At 35.2% G+C, this 18,202-nt stretch overlaps 3 protein-coding genes across 10 annotated transcripts; 1 reads left to right on the top strand and 2 right to left on the bottom strand.

The window, feature by feature from the left end:
- The first annotated feature begins 3,407 nt into the window (after positions 1-3,407).
- LOC137829747 (protein LIFEGUARD 2) lies at positions 3,408-5,716 on the top strand. Its single transcript, XM_068636637.2, has 4 exons — positions 3,408-3,964; positions 4,063-4,176; positions 5,049-5,206; positions 5,305-5,716. Exons 1-4 carry the CDS (start codon positions 3,715-3,717, stop codon positions 5,509-5,511), a joined length of 729 nt encoding a protein of 242 aa, XP_068492738.2. The 5' UTR covers positions 3,408-3,714; the 3' UTR covers positions 5,512-5,716.
- An 862-nt stretch (positions 5,717-6,578) lies between these two features.
- Positions 6,579-10,681, bottom strand: LOC137829746 (VAN3-binding protein). Of its 4 annotated transcripts, none has more exons than XM_068636634.2 (7): positions 10,097-10,681; positions 9,810-9,935; positions 7,874-8,300; positions 7,335-7,565; positions 7,187-7,236; positions 7,049-7,106; positions 6,579-6,945 (listed from the first exon to the last, which is right to left on the bottom strand). In XM_068636634.2, exons 1-7 carry the CDS (start codon positions 10,445-10,447, stop codon positions 6,731-6,733), a joined length of 1,458 nt encoding a protein of 485 aa, XP_068492735.2. In that variant the 5' UTR covers positions 10,448-10,681; the 3' UTR covers positions 6,579-6,730. The 4 variants fall into 4 exon arrangements, with proteins under 4 accessions (XP_068492735.2, XP_068492734.2, XP_068492737.2 ...); XM_068636633.2 differs by having other exon boundaries at positions 9,810-9,965; positions 10,097-10,568; XM_068636636.2 differs by lacking the exon at positions 7,049-7,106 and having other exon boundaries at positions 7,107-7,236; positions 10,097-10,575.
- Positions 10,682-12,509: 1,828 nt separating this feature from the next.
- LOC137829744 (2-oxoglutarate (2OG) and Fe(II)-dependent oxygenase superfamily protein) lies at positions 12,510-16,098 on the bottom strand. 5 transcript variants are annotated; one of them, XR_011084073.2, is made up of 3 exons: positions 15,628-15,992; positions 14,310-15,468; positions 12,510-13,722 (listed from the first exon to the last, which is right to left on the bottom strand). XR_011084073.2 is itself a non-coding variant. In XM_068636631.2 (2 exons), exons 1-2 carry the CDS (start codon positions 15,859-15,861, stop codon positions 14,434-14,436), a joined length of 1,269 nt encoding a protein of 422 aa, XP_068492732.1. In that variant the 5' UTR covers positions 15,862-16,098; the 3' UTR covers positions 14,115-14,433. The 5 variants fall into 5 exon arrangements, 2 of the variants coding, with proteins under 2 accessions (XP_068492732.1, XP_068492733.1); XR_011084074.2 differs by having other exon boundaries at positions 14,310-15,507; positions 15,628-15,918; XR_011084075.2 differs by having other exon boundaries at positions 14,310-15,515; positions 15,628-15,878.
- Between the last annotated feature and the right edge of the window lie 2,104 nt (positions 16,099-18,202).

The following is an 18,202-nucleotide window of genomic DNA, read 5'->3' as shown; positions in this document are numbered from 1 at the left end:
CTTTGCTTTCCTCCATTCCAAAACACCCTAGAACTTCTAAGGCATATTTTCTTTGACAAATGTAAATGCCATTAGAATTTTGTAACACTTTTATGCCAAAAACACTCATTCTTCCAAGGTCAGACATGTCAAATTCTCTCATCATTGATCTTTTAAAATTAACCATCATATGTTCATCATCCCCAGTAAAAATAAGGTCATCAACAAAGACACTGACAATAAGAATTTTACCTCCTTTTTCAGACTTAGTAAACAATGTTTGCTCACTGTGGCATCTTTGAAACTCTTCTCTAATTAAATGAGCCACAATACGACTAAATCAAGCTCGTGGAGCTTGTTTTACTCCATACAAAGCTTTATGCAACCTATAAACCATGTGTTCATTCCATTTATGCTCATATCCTCTCGGTTGCTCCACATAAATATCTTCACTTAGTTCACCATGAAGAAATGTTGACTTTACATCAATTTGGTATATTTACCATCCTCTTTGAGCTTCCATTGGAATGTTTTACCGTCTCCATCCTTGCCAGTGTGGTAAAGTCCACACAATGTTGTTGAGAATAACCTTTTGCCACCAGTTGCGCTTTATGCTTATCCATATCTCCAAGTTCATTAAACTTGGTCTGATAAATCCACTTAACTCCTATCTTGTTGGCTCCTAGTGGTAAGTTTTGTTCTTCTTGATTTCCTCTACTTCGACATCCATGGCTAGCCTCCATTTCGAGCTCTTTGTTGCTTCATCAAAACTTAAAGGATCCGATGTCACCATTAATTCCATGTTGACGTCATTTTCTTCTTCAGATAGTCCTTCACCACTAACATAATCATCCATCCGAGCTGGAGCTTATCTAACTCTTTCTCCTTTTGCATTTTGAGCTTCATCATCCAATACATTTGAAGCTAAATCATTTGGAAAGTTTGCATCTTCACCATCTTCTTCACTTTCAATCCCATCAACTTCACTTCCACCATGCTCATCACCCACTTCTAAATCCATCAACACTTGCTTTTTCATAACTTTTTTCTCAGTTCCATGGGTTTTCTTCCTCAAAGATTGCTCTACTTATCACAATCCTTTTTGTAATTGGATCATAAAGTTGATACATGTCAAGACTGACTAAGTTTCATATGAAGGTTGCTAAAAGAACACTAGGGTATCTAAAATATTTAATTAATTAAGGGATATTATATAAGAGGGGAGGGGCCTAAAAAGCATATGACATTCACAGACAGTGATTATGCAGAAGATATGGAAGATAAGAGAAGCACTTCTTGCCACGTTTTCTTGATGGGTGCATGAGTAGTAGCATTTAATTACTCTTTCAACAAATTTCTTAAAGCATTTAAACATGTTAAATGCCTTAGACTTGTCATTCAAAAGAGAAATCCATGCCAATCATCTATAAAGTACAATGAATAACTTTTCTTGCTATTAGAAGAAGGAGAAATTGGGCACAAATGTCTGCATGAATAAGCTGCAATTTTTGTGAAGCTCTTCATGAATTTTTCTTTGGGATATGATCTCTATGGCATTTCCTTGTCATGCAATTTGTACATGTCATAATTGAGGTAGAAAGTTATGGAAATCCTCAAACCATTTCCTTAAATTGTAAGGTTCTTAAACCCTTATGACTTAGGTGACCAAATATGTAATGCAAAAGGCGGGTAGGATCTAAAGTGGTACAATAAAAACATGAGTTCTTCTCTGGTTGAGACTTAACTAACACGATAAATATCTAGTTGACTGTCATTGTTGTTTGAATTATGAATCCCTTTTCAGATGGTAAATTTTGCACCTTCCTCCTTGTATTATGATTGTAAGGCCTTTCTTCTGTAATTGTTTGATGCTCAGAAGATTGTTCTTCAGTTATGGAACAAAAAACACTTGTGTGATCACATGGCTAACTCCATTATGTGTAGTCTCACTTTTCCTTTCCCAACTACATTCCTTTTGGTTTTGTTTCCTAGTTTCAATGTTTGCTTATATGCATCATTAAGTTCACAAAATAAAGCTCTATCCCTACACACATGTGATTTAAGCAGCTTGAATCTAAGAACCAGACATCTTCCCTTTTGGCACCACCGATTTTAACATAGACATCAGAAGCATTTATTCATCTTCATCCAACTCTACATAGTTGTCTTCCTTACCGTTCATTGATAATGGTCAAGCTTGTGACACTTGTAACATTCAACAATTGCTTTGTTGGAAGATTGATGCCCTCTCCCCCTGCCTCTACCTCTGAATGAATTTCTACCGCAAACTCTTCCTCCACCTGTCTCCTCATATGACACCCTGAGGACTTGTTCTTCTACAATTTTCTTATGGAACTTTTGTTCATGAACTATCAATGAAATTTGCAATTCATCGATAAAAATCTCATCTATATTCTTAAACTCCTCAATTGACAAAACTATGTAATTAAATATGTCATTTGAGGATCTAAGAATATTCACCACAATGGTCACATATCTCATTTGTTCTCCATGCACACACATCCGATTTGCAATTGACACAATCCTCGAAAAGTAATCTATAATGGTCTCACCAGTCTTCATCTCCAAGGTTTTGAACTCCTTTCGCAAAGCCTGAAGAATTGTCCGCTTCACTCTTGCATTTCCTTCATACTTCCTCTTCATAGATTCTAAGATGTCCTTAGAAATGTCCTTCTTTAGTATGGTCACCAAAATTATCCTGTCAATTACCAAAAACAAATGGTTATCACCCTCAGGTCTTTTAACTTCATCTCATTAACCCTCTTCTGTTGTGTTTCAGTTACAGTTACTCCAACTTCTAGTTCTGAATAATTAGTCTCCATATAAAGCTCCATTATTCCTTGACCTAAATAAATTCTCCATCAACATACTCTAATGGTCATAGTGACCATCGAAATGAAAAACGATGGTTGGACAAAAATTTCTTCACTTACTATCTCTTTATGATTAGAAGTCATTCAAAATATGCTACATTTCCTTATTAGACTATGAAGACTCTGATACCAAATTGTTATGAACTTAAAAAGTAAGAAAATAAATACTAAATTAAAAACTCATAGAGAAAATTACTTATCTTATTAAACAATAATCATGGCTAATATACAGTTTTACAAAAGCTATCTAGATAAGATACAAAAACAATTAAGCTAAAGAACCTTGTCAATAACTTTCATTCCAGTGTCATTTCCATTTTGTTTAATTAAGGTATTGACCGACTAAATATAAAAGAAGAAATAGAGAAAAGAATATTCATGAACTTCTTCTACAAGTAAAACAGTTGTTTTGAAATTTTCATTTTCATTTTATTTTATTTTATTAAGTTACCAAATATAAACGAAGAAATTGAGAAAAGAATATCCTACATTATACTTCTATAACATGCTGTCAAGTTACTGGTTATTCTGACTATGCTAAATACCGTGGAGAAATCTGGAACGTTCCCGTCCACGCGTGTCAAGCACAGAAAATTCCACGTGTCCCTATGCGTATCACAATGGCGACTTTAACGTTGCGGTAACAAGATATGCGAAGTCTCATGAAGTTTCTTTCGCCCATTCAATTTCCACGCACGCGCACCACGGAGGTTTTTATTTATCAACAACTACCGCTATAAGGTATCACACTGATCCTAATTTACTCCACGCAAGCAAGATCCAATAAGTCCCAAGCAATTTTCTCTCGATTTTCTCACTGTTCGTCGCAACAAGAAAGAAGATGTGGAACCAGCCATTCGGGAAAACGGATTTGGAGAGTGGGGCGCGGCCTCTCTATCCGATGATGCTGGAGAGCCCCGATCTACGGTGGTCCTTCATCCGGAAAGTCTACTCCATCATCGCCATCCAGTTGCTCGTCACCATCGTCATCGGCGCCGTCGTCGTCACTGTCCGCCCAATCGGCGTCTTCTTCGCCACCACCGGCGCCGGATTGGCTCTCTACATCGTTCTCATCTTTGTCCCCTTCATCAGTGCGTCTCCTGATCTAATTGCTTTCGATTCTGTCGCTTGCTTTTCCTTTGATTTCTCTCTGACGCCTTTGCTGTGCTGTTTTTGCATGCAATTGCAGTGTTGTGTCCGCTTTACTACTATTACCAGAAGCATCCCATCAACTACCTACTCCTAGGGGTTTTCACTGTTTCTCTTTCCTTTGTCGTTGGATTGAGTTGCGCCTTTACTAGCGGTACGATTCACAGTCTCGTCTCGTCTTTCTCTTTTTTAATCGTTGTTTTGATTGTAATCGATATTATAACTTGCGTTCCTTAGTGCTGCTTGGTTTCTATTTGGGATTTATTTGACAATGTGTTTATTTCTGGAAGTGATCACAAAATTCCTTTAAGCGTGGTCTGAAGTTATAGCCTTGTGGATGGAAAACATGTGACTAAGGTGGAAAATTTTATTGAAGTTAGTCAGCTGATTTTCTAGTAGAGATTAATAAGCAACAAAGTGGAATTGTTCGAAGTTATAGAAAGTGGTAACGTGGAAACAAATAAGATAGAGTCATAATAGTTCAAAATTCCCACCTACCTTCAGTTTAATCTTGCATCCTCTCCTTATCTCCTGTGAATCAAACACATTATTTGAGTTTGGTCTGCTTGGTTAGTATTTGATGTGCGTGACTCTAATTTGGAACAATGTACAAAAGTAAATTTGCATTTAGGAATTGGAGTGATGTTGGTGTACGTCCATCATCGTGGGTTGTGTGACCCTAAACCATTACGTGTGTACAACGTTTAGGTATTTTTGTGCGGACTGGAAGGATGTTAAGGCCCTGTTAAAACTTATTTCCGTCGTTACATTAGGATTTTGAGTTCAAATCTATAAGTTTAAGACCTAGTCATTTATTTCCTTCCAACCATAAATGACATGGAGTCATAAGATTGGATTTTTCCCTTGCACGGAAACTTCTAATTTACTATAGTATTTCTGCAATGTGAAATAAAACCGCTCTTGTATCTTTTGGCTTCTGCTTAAGTTGCATTCTCAGTGAAAAAAGGCAATTTTAGTTTGTAGTCCTAATTTTTTTATTCCAATGACACTGGATTTTTTATACAGAGAAAGTTATTCTGGAAGCTGTAATACTGACCGCTGTAGTGGTGATTGGTCTGACTCTCTACACATTTTGGGCTGCTAGGAGAGGCCAAGATTTCAACTTTCTTGGCCCCTTCTTGTTTGGTGCTGTGCTAGTTCTTATGGTCTTTGCTCTGATTCAGGTATTTTAATTTTCGAACATAGTTGCTTCATATGTACTATGCGATTGGAATCGTTTTTTGGTTAATCAATGAAACATTTTCTTTTCCTTGCATTTCAGGTTCTGTTTCCATTGGGTAAGCTGTCTGTGATGATCTATGGGTGCTTGGCGGCCCTTATATTTTGTGGGTACATCGTATACGACACAGACAACCTGATTAAGAGATATTCGTATGATGAATTCATTTGGGCTTCGGTCTCCTTGTATCTGGACATCATCAATCTCTTCCTGTCTCTGCTCACTATTTTTAGAGCTGCTGATAATTAGATGATTGTATCATATACTGCTTCCTGTTCCGCCCATTATCTGTTGTCTGTGAGGGATGAGGGTGGGCTCCGAGATAACAAATTTGATCGTATGATTAATAAATCTTTGGGGCTTACTCTTTTCCAAGGTATATTCTGTACAATGGATTATTGTCAATTTGTTCATAAATAGTTTATTAGCAATGAAATTTTGCACTTACCTGTAATTGTTCCCTTTTGTTATCTGTGCTACTTTTTTTCCGGTTATAGTTGTCAATTGTCGATAGGTGGCCTATGCAAACATCATACACGAATTTTTGGAAAAAGTTAAAAAAATTTAACAAACATGGCAATAAATGCGCACACAATCTCCTACCTATTTTATTATTTCATTTAATAAGTTCAATAAATACCATCCATTCACTCATCTGCCGCGTATCTATATTCATTCAATAAGTTTATAATATTTTTTATTCAACAGGTATGCAGTATTGAATAAACAAAAAGACATTAATAAGTTTAAATAAAATTAATTATATATGAATGTAATTAGCGTTGTAAATGGTAAAAACCTGAAGTTAAGCTAAATCCATTTTATTCATCAGTTATATTAATCATTCATAAGTTATATAATCATTCATCAGTTATATAATAACTACATGCATACTTGTGTTGAAGATAGAAAATGCATTTTATAAATTATGATAATTAAAAATTAATATAGTTAAACTTGATATAATTCAAATTAATTAAGAGATAGATGTATGGGTGGATTGAAAAAAAAAGTGAAATATGTATATAAATTGCTAATATTTTGGTTTGTTAAATCACGCGGATAAGGGAAAGGGGATTAAGATTTTAAAACTATTTTGGATTATTTTTTAGACTTCGTTAAAAGTATGTCACTAATTTTGAACGTGGAGAAATTTCTCAATTTCTTTAGTTTTAATTTTTTGGTCTGAGATCGACCAGAACTGAATATAAACACTTGTCTATGGTCTTTAGTCTATAATCCTTAGCAGTAAACGTTACAAAGCCCTTTGAAAACATAACAAGAGGACTTGATATCTGCATTTTAGCCAAAAGGGAGAAAATAAGTAGTTTGTTCATTCTTTAGTTACAAAATCCATAAGTTTCTGTTAATAAAAGTAAAATACAGCTAAATACATAGATGTGGTTTAAACAATGAAGCAGTAGAAAGAAACAGAGTCTTTTGGCAATGTGAGTGTTAGGTGTGCAGCTCAAACCCCATTTAGGTTTTGTCTGCGTGCAACTATGGAAAGAAGTCTAGAAACCCCTTGGGTCCAAATATCATATTCTCTTTGATTTCTACATTCAAACTCCACAATGCCCCTGGCTTCCGTCTTCAATCCAAAATACCTTCTTTCTTCACCCTCATTAAACAGATGCCGTCCTGGCCACGCTGCTAAATTTGTGCACACATCCAACACAACATCTGCAAATATAATTAAAAGCAAAAGTTATGATTTGTTCTTATGGCAGCAAAATAAAGTTAGGTGGTTGATAGCTTGCTAGTATATGCTAGGCTAGTAGATTACTCTTTTTCTTTTTGGTAATAGTTCCTACAACGTGTCTGCTCTTCATTTTCAGCATTACCTGAAATTGTTGCTAGCATTGTGATGAATGGAGACACGTACTCAATTCCATCTGATATGAATTTTTGAAAGAACAAATACCTGGCCTGTTCGATGTATATAAACTGAAACTACTTTCCAGTGAAGATCACCTACAACAATTACCAAAATTGAGTTTAATATTTTTGTAAACAAGAGATAAATTCCATATGGCTAATATATAGATGTGTTGGTTAGTTACTGAAATTACCTTTGCGGGTCCTTTTGAGTAATGCAGTGCCCCTAGCAAGGAGCTCTTGGTTGCAGGAACCCAAAAAATTGTCACTATTCATAATCTCCCCACTATCACTGGTGCTAGAATTACTGTTGTTGCTTTTACCACATATTCCAATAACAGCTCCTTTCTCTAATGGAGTCACTGCATTAATATTCCACACCTCCTTCGATGCTCTTGCTTTCAAGGTTGCTGCCCCACGTAGAGCTGCACATTAAAGGATCACATTCACGTCCTTCAAGTGGCTATAGAAAGAGAGAAAAATACATAACAAGACTATCTCTCGCAACCAATGTGTACAAGTTCCTTCTGGTACTAAGGGATCAATCAACAATGAAACTACAGATCCTAGTATATTCTTTACAGCTGAAGCAACTTATTTAGCCCTTTGGTCAAGTCACTTAACATTATGCAGAGTTCTATGATAGATTTGTTCCGAATTAGTCAGCAGAAATTTCTAAAAGTTCTTAGTATATGATCATTAAACACTTTATAATAACAGTAATAAACTTTGCCTGTGGCAGCTGCAGCTGTAAGTGTTGTGATATCATCATGAGAACGGACATTGACAGCAGAGCTAACCACAGAAGCAAGGTGATCTCTCTCAGCTCCCATTGCTTCAGCGGCCTCTACACACTGAGCAGCAACTAAAGTGGCCGCAGAAGCAACAGACATGGCCATCTTCTCATCCTTGGAAGCCGCAGATGTGGCTGCCGTTGCGGCAGTGACAGCTGCAACTGCAGCTGCTAAGGCAGCAACAGAAATGGCAGCATGAAGTTGAGCATTATGGGTTCTGTTTTCTTCTTTCTTCTTTTCTCTTCTGTCTTTCAACCATCTTCCAACTGTTTTAGGTCCGGAGCAAGGAGTGGCATTGCCTGTAGCACCACTCATGGCTCGCCCACCATTGAATAAGGGGTGAATGGAGTTGTTTGCCCGAAAAAACTGCAGTAGATACATGAAGTCTAGCATCATTATTCTCCATTGTTGGACCAATTTAACACTATAAAATTGTTCCATCTCAAATCCACAGAATGCTTGTTCAATTATTCATGGTTACTTACCTTGCCACTTGAGAGTGTTGGATAAATTGATTTTGAATAAAATTAATTTGATTAAACTTCAACATAAAATTTTCTATAAATGGAAAAAATATCTGAAATTGTTTAAATTCAGAATCAATTATAGACTTACAATCAATTATTTACAACAAAATAAAAATATAAAATTCATTAAAAAATAACATAATTGCTATTTCGGCATGATTACGAAGAATCCAAGTCGACCAAACATGTAATGTTTCATTTCATGGTTCCTGTGATGAAGGTAAGAACATTAGACATATTTCCTGTGCCAACTCTATTCTTTGGTTTCTTTGTAGTAAAAAGGACAAATTGAACTTTTTCTATCTGCCAGGAAAAAATTCCAAAATGAGAAGATTGTTTTGTTTGCGTGACCCTGGAGATAAGGTACACTGGACAGTCAAAATCTTTGTCCTGTTGTGAGACAATCACCTGGCAGGTAAGATAAGTTAACTGGAAGCCATACCAGTAAACAGCAGCGTGCTCATTACCCACTTCAACAGTTCAAAACTCAGCCTGTCTTATCCAAAGTTCAAAACTTTGATTTTTTAAATGAAAAGTCACAACCCCTCCAAAACATTAGGCTCTAGCTCCTTCTTTAGGTGTGATGGGGTGGGTGAAATAAAGTAGAGTTGATCCTAACTCATGGAAAACCCATGAGCACCAAGCACCAAACGCCACCATAAATGTGCAATTTATTGTTGAATAGCTGTGAACATAGTTATTTTTTTCATGCAGCCATGGGAACTAAAATGAGTCATGACTAGCAGGTGAATCAGTTTGGCCCTCAAGCTCCTTTATTTTGTAAATTATTTTTACTGTTTTTCATGGCAGGTGAACACGATAACCCTCCTAAATCCTAATGCAAAGCAAGCTTGACAAAGAATAAATTTTCTACAATTATTTATAAACATGAAAAGAAATTACAAAACAAGTAACGTGACACCTAAAGGCAGATAAAACAAAAATCAAAGCATGCCTTTTAAAAATAATAGAACTTACAAAATTTTCTGTAAGTACACACAATAGAAAGCAATCTTTTCCATATTTAATCAACAAGAGTAATAGCAACGCAAACGCCCCACATGGATATTTTTGAAATCAACTAAACGTGTTTAAAATCTATGTTTAAGGCTAATTTAAAACATATCCAGCATTTCAAAATTAAGTACTGAAATACCTTATTACACAGGTAGCATAGTTTTAGGAAGCAAGATAAAGCAGCATTCAAAAGTGAGATTGGGAAGAGGAGAAAGAACAAAAGGCTTAGAATAGTTACAAAAATATTATTGTACTTGTGAGAAAGTAAGCAGTGGTGTAGCTGAGGGCCCCACCTAGGTGAAAAAGAAAGTGGAAAGGAACAGAGAGATACCTTGACAACATCGTCAAACTCGTCAGAAGGAGAGATTGGTGGACTGTCCGTCCCGGTTAAAGAAGCACCACCATTCAAAGGTTCACTGCTGTGAGATAGTCTACCAGACGTTAATGGAGACACTTCCTGTCTCACACACATCACACATTCAGGCATCTTCAAACCAAAACGGGGTGATACATATAAAGAAAAAACAAAAATAAGCAAAATGAGAAAGACCCTCATGAGAACCAAAAGAAATGAAGTGGCTTTTGTATGAAAGAAAAACAATGTGAGATTGTGAACACCTCTCTAGTTGACTGTGACATAATGCGGTCAAGGACGAGCTGTGAAGTAGCGGAGGAAGCAAAAGAGAACTGGTTGCCACACATGGTTGCTGAGAATTCCTCTGACTTAGCAGAACAGGTTTCTTCGGAAATGGAGTTGGTGACACAAGAGGGTATAATAGGAGGCTTGGAAGGTGTGTAAGAAGAAGGAGGTGGTGGAGGTGCAAGGGCTTTAGAGACCTCAATAGCAGAGGCACTCCATGATCTTGAAAGAAACTCCATTGGTACTCTTGGGCTTTCTGGCAAATGAGTACCAGTTCTGGTTTTGAGGAACTCATTTCGGCCACAATTCATTGTGAACTTGGGTTCCATGTCTGTAGTCTAACAAGTTTGAAGTTTGCAGAGGTGGCTTGGTTTCCTTAAGGGCTGGTATATATAGTGGAATCTTTGAGGAACCAGGAGTGTGTAAGAACATGTCTAATGGTACATTTTCCTTTTGTTCTGAAGTCATTTTCAGTAGGGCTTAATATACACATCAAATTTCAAAATTAGTAAGGCTTAAATGATAAAATTGCTTAAGAACTTCAAAAATAGATCTTTACACTTTGTGGTAGAAAGGTAATAATAATATTTCAATACGTGTTTGGTTCACTTCACGTATCTACATTTATCTAAATTTCACCTTATATTAAAAGCGACAATAAATTATTTCACTAGTCTACATCCTCATACAAGAATTGTTTGTATGCAATGGTTTCTCAATCAACCCCACTCTAATGGTATTTCAAACTAAATAATGTGTTTTTACCTCTAAGAACCACTTAACCAATTTTTTATTGAAATTGCTCTTGTGGTTTGTTAACATTGAAAAAAAAAATAACTTTCCATTAAATGGGATAGATAAAAATAAAAAGGAAAGAATATGTGAATAAAATAAATAAGACATCACTAAAAAAAATCATGAAATAGAAAATTTTAGAGATAAAAAATAATTAGTTGCTTTAGTGACTAAATTAGAAATATTTTAGAGAAACTAAAAAAATTTTGGTTTTTAAATTAGTTTATATTATTGTTAAATAGTTTCTAAATTGATAGTAAAAAAATTGATAGCTAATTAGATATCAATTTAGAAACCATTTAACAATAATAGAAATTAATTTAGAAACCAAAATTTTTGTAGTCTCTAGTCTCTAAATTAGTTAGTATAAGAACTAATTATTTTTTATCTCTAAAATTAGTTTTATTTCATGATTTTCTTGTAGTTTATAATATACATTTTGGAGATATTTAATTTAAGATAAATAAAAAGAAATAGAGATGAGAGAATCCCAAAAAATAGTTAATTAACAAGGTGAATGAGTATGTGTTTTTAGTAAACAATAAATATTAGATCAAAATAAGAGATGTGTCATCTCAACACAAAATAATGCAAAAATCAATCATACAAAAGCCATACAGTACTTATCGTTCATTTGTTGTCACTTTTTAATAGAAATAAATTTGAGTAGGATTTGTTATTTTTCTATTTCTTTTCATCCTATTTCATGTCTAGCGAATAGACTCATTTTATCCTCCTACTTCATCTCATTATCTTTATTTCTTCATCTTCTTTTTGCCACGAAACAAAGTGAAAGAGAATATCAGCTATATTTGTTTATTTCGTGAAGAGAAAATGACAAAAAAAAGTTGTTTTTCAGAATTAAGCATTAATTTTCTTCTGTTCAAATTAAAAAAATTCTCAACTCAGACATTTTACGATGATAATGCCAATTTCCTGCGGAGTGAGGATTGGTCATGTGAAGAAGTACTTTGCTGTGAAATTCATACTGGAAATAAAGTACTGTGTATCTGCTTTGTGTTCGATATGAGAGACTAGGGCGTAGGGAGAATTGGGTGACAATTGTCATTTTAACACAATCTTCATAGCTCCTCTCGCAGATTCTAACATTATTAAATTGATATCACGAAGAGTAGCCACTGAAGATCATATAATTTTAAAAATCAGTGTTGAACATATAGTTGAGCTATAATTAGTGACTCATTCACCTATCATTACGAAGCAATAATTACGAATAATGTTCACCATCATTCATGATTTAACTATAACAATTCACGTGACAATAGTGGTGGACCAGGCTTATAATATTAAATTATTAATACATCATTACAAATTAAGGACAAAGGAATCTAGTCGAATGCTGCATATACCCCTTTTCCCAAAGGACTAAACACGAAAAAATACTGGCTAATGGGCTAGTGTCTAGAAGGAACTTAACTATGAACAAGACAAAAAGAAAAAGCACTTGAATAGGGGCAAGTTCTGGTAAGGTAATAATAGCGTTAATAAAATTTGGAATCTTGTTTACGTACAAATCGTATCACTTAAGGGAATAGGAACTGTTGCACCATTAAAAAATTATTAACAAGGACCAACAAAGCGAATTCCCAAAGCAGTACTATACACATGAATTGATATACATTGCATATGGTCATTGCAATCAATGTTTTTATCAGTGATATAGGGAAGATTTGACCAATGCAGCAAAGAGACAACATCAATTTCATTCTTTGTTTGAGAGGGAAGTAGTTTCCCACTTTACTTTCAGAACAAATTGAAATTCTGTAGCCAGATCCAGTTCCCACAAAATTAAAAATCTTGAAATCTAGTAAGAAAAGGAGAAATGAGATTAAATTATGCCCGTTACTAGCCAATTTGATGAGTTTATAATAGGACCATTGTAAGAGGGGAGTGTCGGGCTATACAGTAGACAATGTCTTTCCTTCTTGTCGTAGGATTTGGTGACGTCCATGGCCGACAGGTTAAGAAGTCCAAACCAGTTTTAGCAGAAACATTTTTTTTTCCAGCGTTGAGTTGGACAAAAAAGCTGTGTTCTAGAAGAGGACCTGTGTTAAATTGCGCGTGCATATAGAGACGTCATCACTCATAAGCTGCTGTTTTCTTTACTTTTCGGCCACGGGCATGAACACGATCTCAATCCCCCCTCTCATAATTCTCTGAACAAAGGGAAAAAAAAGGGCTCTGAGAAACAGCCTTAGCTTTTTGGTTTCGGAGCATTTTGTTTCATAACTGACAAAAGGTGGAAATGTTGTTCCTTTTGCCTCGAATTCTCAATGACGATTGTTCCCCTTGAATTCCAATTGCATTCAAATGTGCTTACAGGTTATTTTCAGAAAATTATTCCTACCCACATTTGCTTTTTCAAGTCAACTTTGGTTACCCTTCAGGACCACTACCAATGAAAAAGCAAGACCTACGGAAGTGGCTACTTCGTTGTACTAACGGATGCATAGATAGGCTTCCTTTTTTTTTCTTTCCGCCTCGTCTTAAAAGAAAATCACAAGTGTAACTTTTTTCTTTTCTTTACCAGAGGACCTCTTGATGTAGAGCAGCCACATATTCACATTTGTTTCCAGGCCAATTATACATCCATATATCATTATATGTGCGTGTAACGTTACTCTAGTGAATGTGTGCAGGTTTTTGGTTTAAGCCAAAGTTATGGAACCAATGAAAGCTAAAGACCGATAAGAGAACCTTCCCTGGCAGATATTTCCTGACATAATGTGATAAGGCCGAAAGAGTGAAGCCATTGTTAAATGCATGTCCATTCTTTATCGGCTAGCAGCTGCAAGATAAAGCAATCTTTCAGTTGCATGATCAGGTCATCTTTTTCAGCCGTTTTCTTTTCTTTTTCTTTTATAATTCCTATATTGAGTCCAGGATTAGGTACAAAATTTAGCATGGCACATGCAGGTGATTTGAATCAACATAATCTAAGTTATATAAAGAACAGGGGGAGAGGAATAGACAAAAAGGTAGAATAATGTAGAGGAGTATTTGTTTCTTCTTTTAGGTCTTTTGTTTTTTTATTTATGTTCACTGCTTTATTCTCAGTTTTAGAATATCAGTTTAGAAATCAGTAAAAGCCTTCCCTGTTTAAATCTTATAAAACAAATACAAAGTAACAATTTTTATAATTTATAAAATTAAAAATAAGAAATGCAAAACAAAAAGGCATTTTCTCAAGACTAGCAGGCCAAATTTCTCCATTGTTGAGCAGCTCCCGCAAACATATTACTTTCTACTAAATGAAATGTAGTCCTGCACAGTCTATCTTTTTAGCAAGAATTTGACTGTTCCAAAAAAAAGGTACCGTAATACATAATGAGTGAGGTTTAGCTTATCAATCTCTATCTTTGAAACAGGACTTACCAGAGTCTGGTACCTATTTGATTGCAAACCGCTACCACCATAATACATAATGAGTGAGGTTTAACCTATCAATCTCTATCTTTGACACAGGATATTCTTTGAAACAGGACTAACCATAGTCTGGTCACCTATTTGATTGCAAACCGCTACCACCATAATACTGCTTTGTTGTTTCACGTGAGAACTCGGCAAAAGTCATACCTTCCTTCAACCGTGACGAAAGAGGGGGAACTATTTTGTTAATTTCTTGAGTCAGATTATCATTATCCTGTCCAGACTGCCGTTGCTCCTCATCCGAAGCCACTAAACACTGACCATGGAACCCATTGAAGGAGGAATTTGCATGAGGATAATCGGAGATAGAGAATGTTTTAGTCCATGCAGGCAGCAGAAACACAACAAAAGTTTCTCTGCTCAAATTTTGAAACTTGGAAGGTCTATGAACAGAGTGCAGGGTCGCACGAAGCTTTCCCTTTGAGATTAAATCAGCAGCTTCCCCAACTTGAATGATAAAACTTTCTGGAGGGGCCTTCACCATGATGGCCCTTTTCCTATTAGGATCATATATCTGCAAGCATGTATGCCCAGTTGGCGATTGACATTCATCAAAACAAGATGAGGGAAATGGATTTTCCGTTTTGCTTGCCTCTGAATAAGATGGCAGAATAAACATTGGAGACGTTAGAACAGTGAATATACCATAATCATAATGCCACTGCTGCCACAAATTTGAATGAATTCCACCCGGATTCACATCACAGGCAATTGAATTCAACTCTGACCCTTCCAATGGTTTCACATTACCAGCACGTCTCTTGCTTGTTGTTCTGCTCCTTTCATGTTTTTTAAGGAGAAGAGCATCTAAATGCGAATGATAATGAATGAGTCTCCCTTTAGCCCCACGTGAATCCAATAAACTCAGCTCCAACTCATTGCCACCAATAGCCTTGTCACATATTCGAGCAAGGCAAAGCCCAAGCTCCATCATGCAAAACCCTAGCTCTTGGAAATAACTTCCAAGATTCTCGAATTCAGTACCACAGCAGTCGCTAACTGTTTTTTCAACAAGTGGAGATTTGGCATATTTCAGTTGCATGGCAAAGGAGGACACACTCCTATCAGGATTTAGCAGAGGAACGTCACCACCTAAGTTATGCTCCTAGGAAGAAAGCACGCAATGCAAGCACAATGAGCATCCCTACAAAACTGAATTGTTTTAAACCTAAACCCTAGGTTGATGTTTATGTGCAATAATGAATCAGAATCAGAATCAGAACATTCCACTGAGAAATCACATATACACAAGAGGTAGAATTACCTTGAGAACGATTTTTCGGGTTTCGCGGGGGAGAAGAGCGAGGCTCCGAGCTAGAGGTAGAAGGTGTGAGCGGAGGTTGGATGCGTTGGGGACGCCGGTGATGGCGAGGAGGCCTGGCCCAGTAGGCCCTAGAGCTTCCATTATGGAATCCACTGTGGATGAAGTTGATGGCGAACATAAGTCTGAGTATTCAAGCACGCAGAGATCTATCGTATTTGCTTCCTCCATCTCCATTTCTTGCAGTTGCAGAGACAGAAAGAGAGTATCGACGCTTGCAAGGACGACGGTGATACTATGGGCTTAGGCTCCAGTGTAAATTTGTATTGGGCTTTTCACCATTTCAACTCGAACTTTTACTTCCTGCACCCATTTTTAAAACGTTTTGCCCTTTCTGATTTATAATTCCTTCAACCTCCCAAAAGCTTCATTGCTGTGCTGTCCTCCATTGTAACCCAAATTGCTTTGGACATTGTATTGGACAAAGGTGTGTAAGGGTTGAAGGTAGCTAACTCCTTTGAGTAAGCATTTTGTATTTTTTTTTTCAATGCTATTTAGAAATCTTTAATATTAAAATTTTAATTTATGAATTGTAAAATATATTGATTAATGTAGAAGTATATTTTTCTTCTCGATTAAAAATTTGAAGTGTATTTTTCTTTCAAATTGTATAATCTAAAATCTAAAAGTTGTTCTTTAACTCCTGAATTACATGTTCCATAAATAAATTGGAATATTTATTGTTTGGTAGAAATGATTATGATCTAGAAATTTGTAATAATAATAATAATTATATTTAGTACAAATAGAAGATCAAATTTGGATTAAAATATTGGATGAAATTTATATATTAATTAATATTGATAAAACTCTTAACATTACAAAATGTGAATTGTAGTTCCATGTATGAGGTAAGTAAAATATTTTATAATTTGTACTGAAAATGTGATAAGCGATGCATCATGATGTTGTAATATATTTGTTTATGCGTTTGGTACATAGGATGACCTACTTGAATGAGTTCGTGAGATAGTATTTAAGTTTAGATTTGTCATTGTCATACTAAAGTCAAATACAACAAATGTTCAAAAAGAAAAGAAAACATGTATATTGTTAGGTTCAAACATATTGTAACCGGAAAAAAGAAAATATGATTTTTCATTTAAATTGCAAGGTCAACAAGCAATGGTGAAAGATGGATTGTGAAGTTACTATATGAATATCATAATCATAAGCTGACAGATACATTAATAGGTCATCCACATGCTTACATATTATAAGCTAATGAGCAGTTTGTGTTTGTTAATATGACTTAAAGTTTAGTGAAGTTCCCAAGAGAATGTTACAACTATTAAACAAGTGTATTAAGGTATGAGTATTGAATATCACAAAAAGGATAAAAAAAATGAAATGCAAAATTGATTATATTGTTAGACTTAAATATGTTTAATAAGATCTCAAGAGTTGTAATATATATTTTGTGGACATACTTGATTCATTGAAATTATTAAATGCATTTGGCATTGTGTTGTTGATAGGTAACACATATAAAACCAAAAGGTATATATTGCCTTTATTTGACATTGTTGGTGTGACTTCCAAAGGGTTGACTTTCTTTATGGATTTTAGGGTGAATGCCTTCCCCCAAGTCCTTTTTATTGATAAAATTATTGTTTTACTAAATGAAAAGCTCGTAACTTGGTGATCAACAAAGTGTAGCCACATTCATCAATTGGACATTTGTTTCCCCCTTCCAATGTAGACAGTTAAGGGATGGTCTACAGTACCATACTGGCGCAACACACTCTGGAAAATGAAGATGTATGTAAGTCCCTAAGTGAATGTATCCAGATAACAATGAGATCCACTTAAATGGTTTTTTTGGTGCAATGAGGTCAAACCATCAAACTAGGACCTCACAACTCCAAGTGTAAAAATAGTTTGGCCTACCATATATCTCCCAACATGAGGATGGTCCTTGACATAAGTTAAATTAAAATCCATGAGACCAATGTTGGGGAAATGTTCATATATCCATAGGATGAGAATTAGGCTGGGAAAAATATTTACCTTGGCTCTCGATTTTGGCTTAGACTGGGAAAAGAGTTCATTTTTTATAAAAAGAAGGCAAAATCTCTCTTTCATTCACACTCGTAACTTATACCATGTAGTGTTGACCAACATGCTACCACTTATTAGCTTTTTTTAGATTTGGCTCCATCAGACCAACATATTGTTCAAATTATATAGTAACAAGTTTGACTTTTGTAACGTTTTTATGTTATAAACATTAAAAAATTGAGCTACCTTAACTTTCATTCAAAATTTATATTTTTATACAAAATAGTGAAAGAAAACGCGTCAAATAAATCGACAAAACTTGGAGTGAAATGAAATAATTTTTTGTATGTGAAATGACTTCAAAGAAGGCGATAAGATTGTTTTTGAAGGAGATCTTAACATACCAAATAATGAAATTCGAGTTATTAGCCTTTTAGTATGGATCCTTTTTTTACATTATTGTTTATTATTACTTACTTTCCTTAAAATTTGTATCAGTTTGTGATACTTAAACAAT

The sequence above is a fragment of the Phaseolus vulgaris genome, chromosome 7, assembly GCF_051622355.1.
Source record: "Phaseolus vulgaris cultivar YP4 chromosome 7, ASM5162235v1, whole genome shotgun sequence".
Taxonomy (NCBI): domain Eukaryota; kingdom Viridiplantae; phylum Streptophyta; class Magnoliopsida; order Fabales; family Fabaceae; genus Phaseolus; species Phaseolus vulgaris.
The sequence above is the reverse complement of the archived record's forward strand: the minus strand, read 5'-3'. Positions and strand labels throughout refer to the sequence as shown.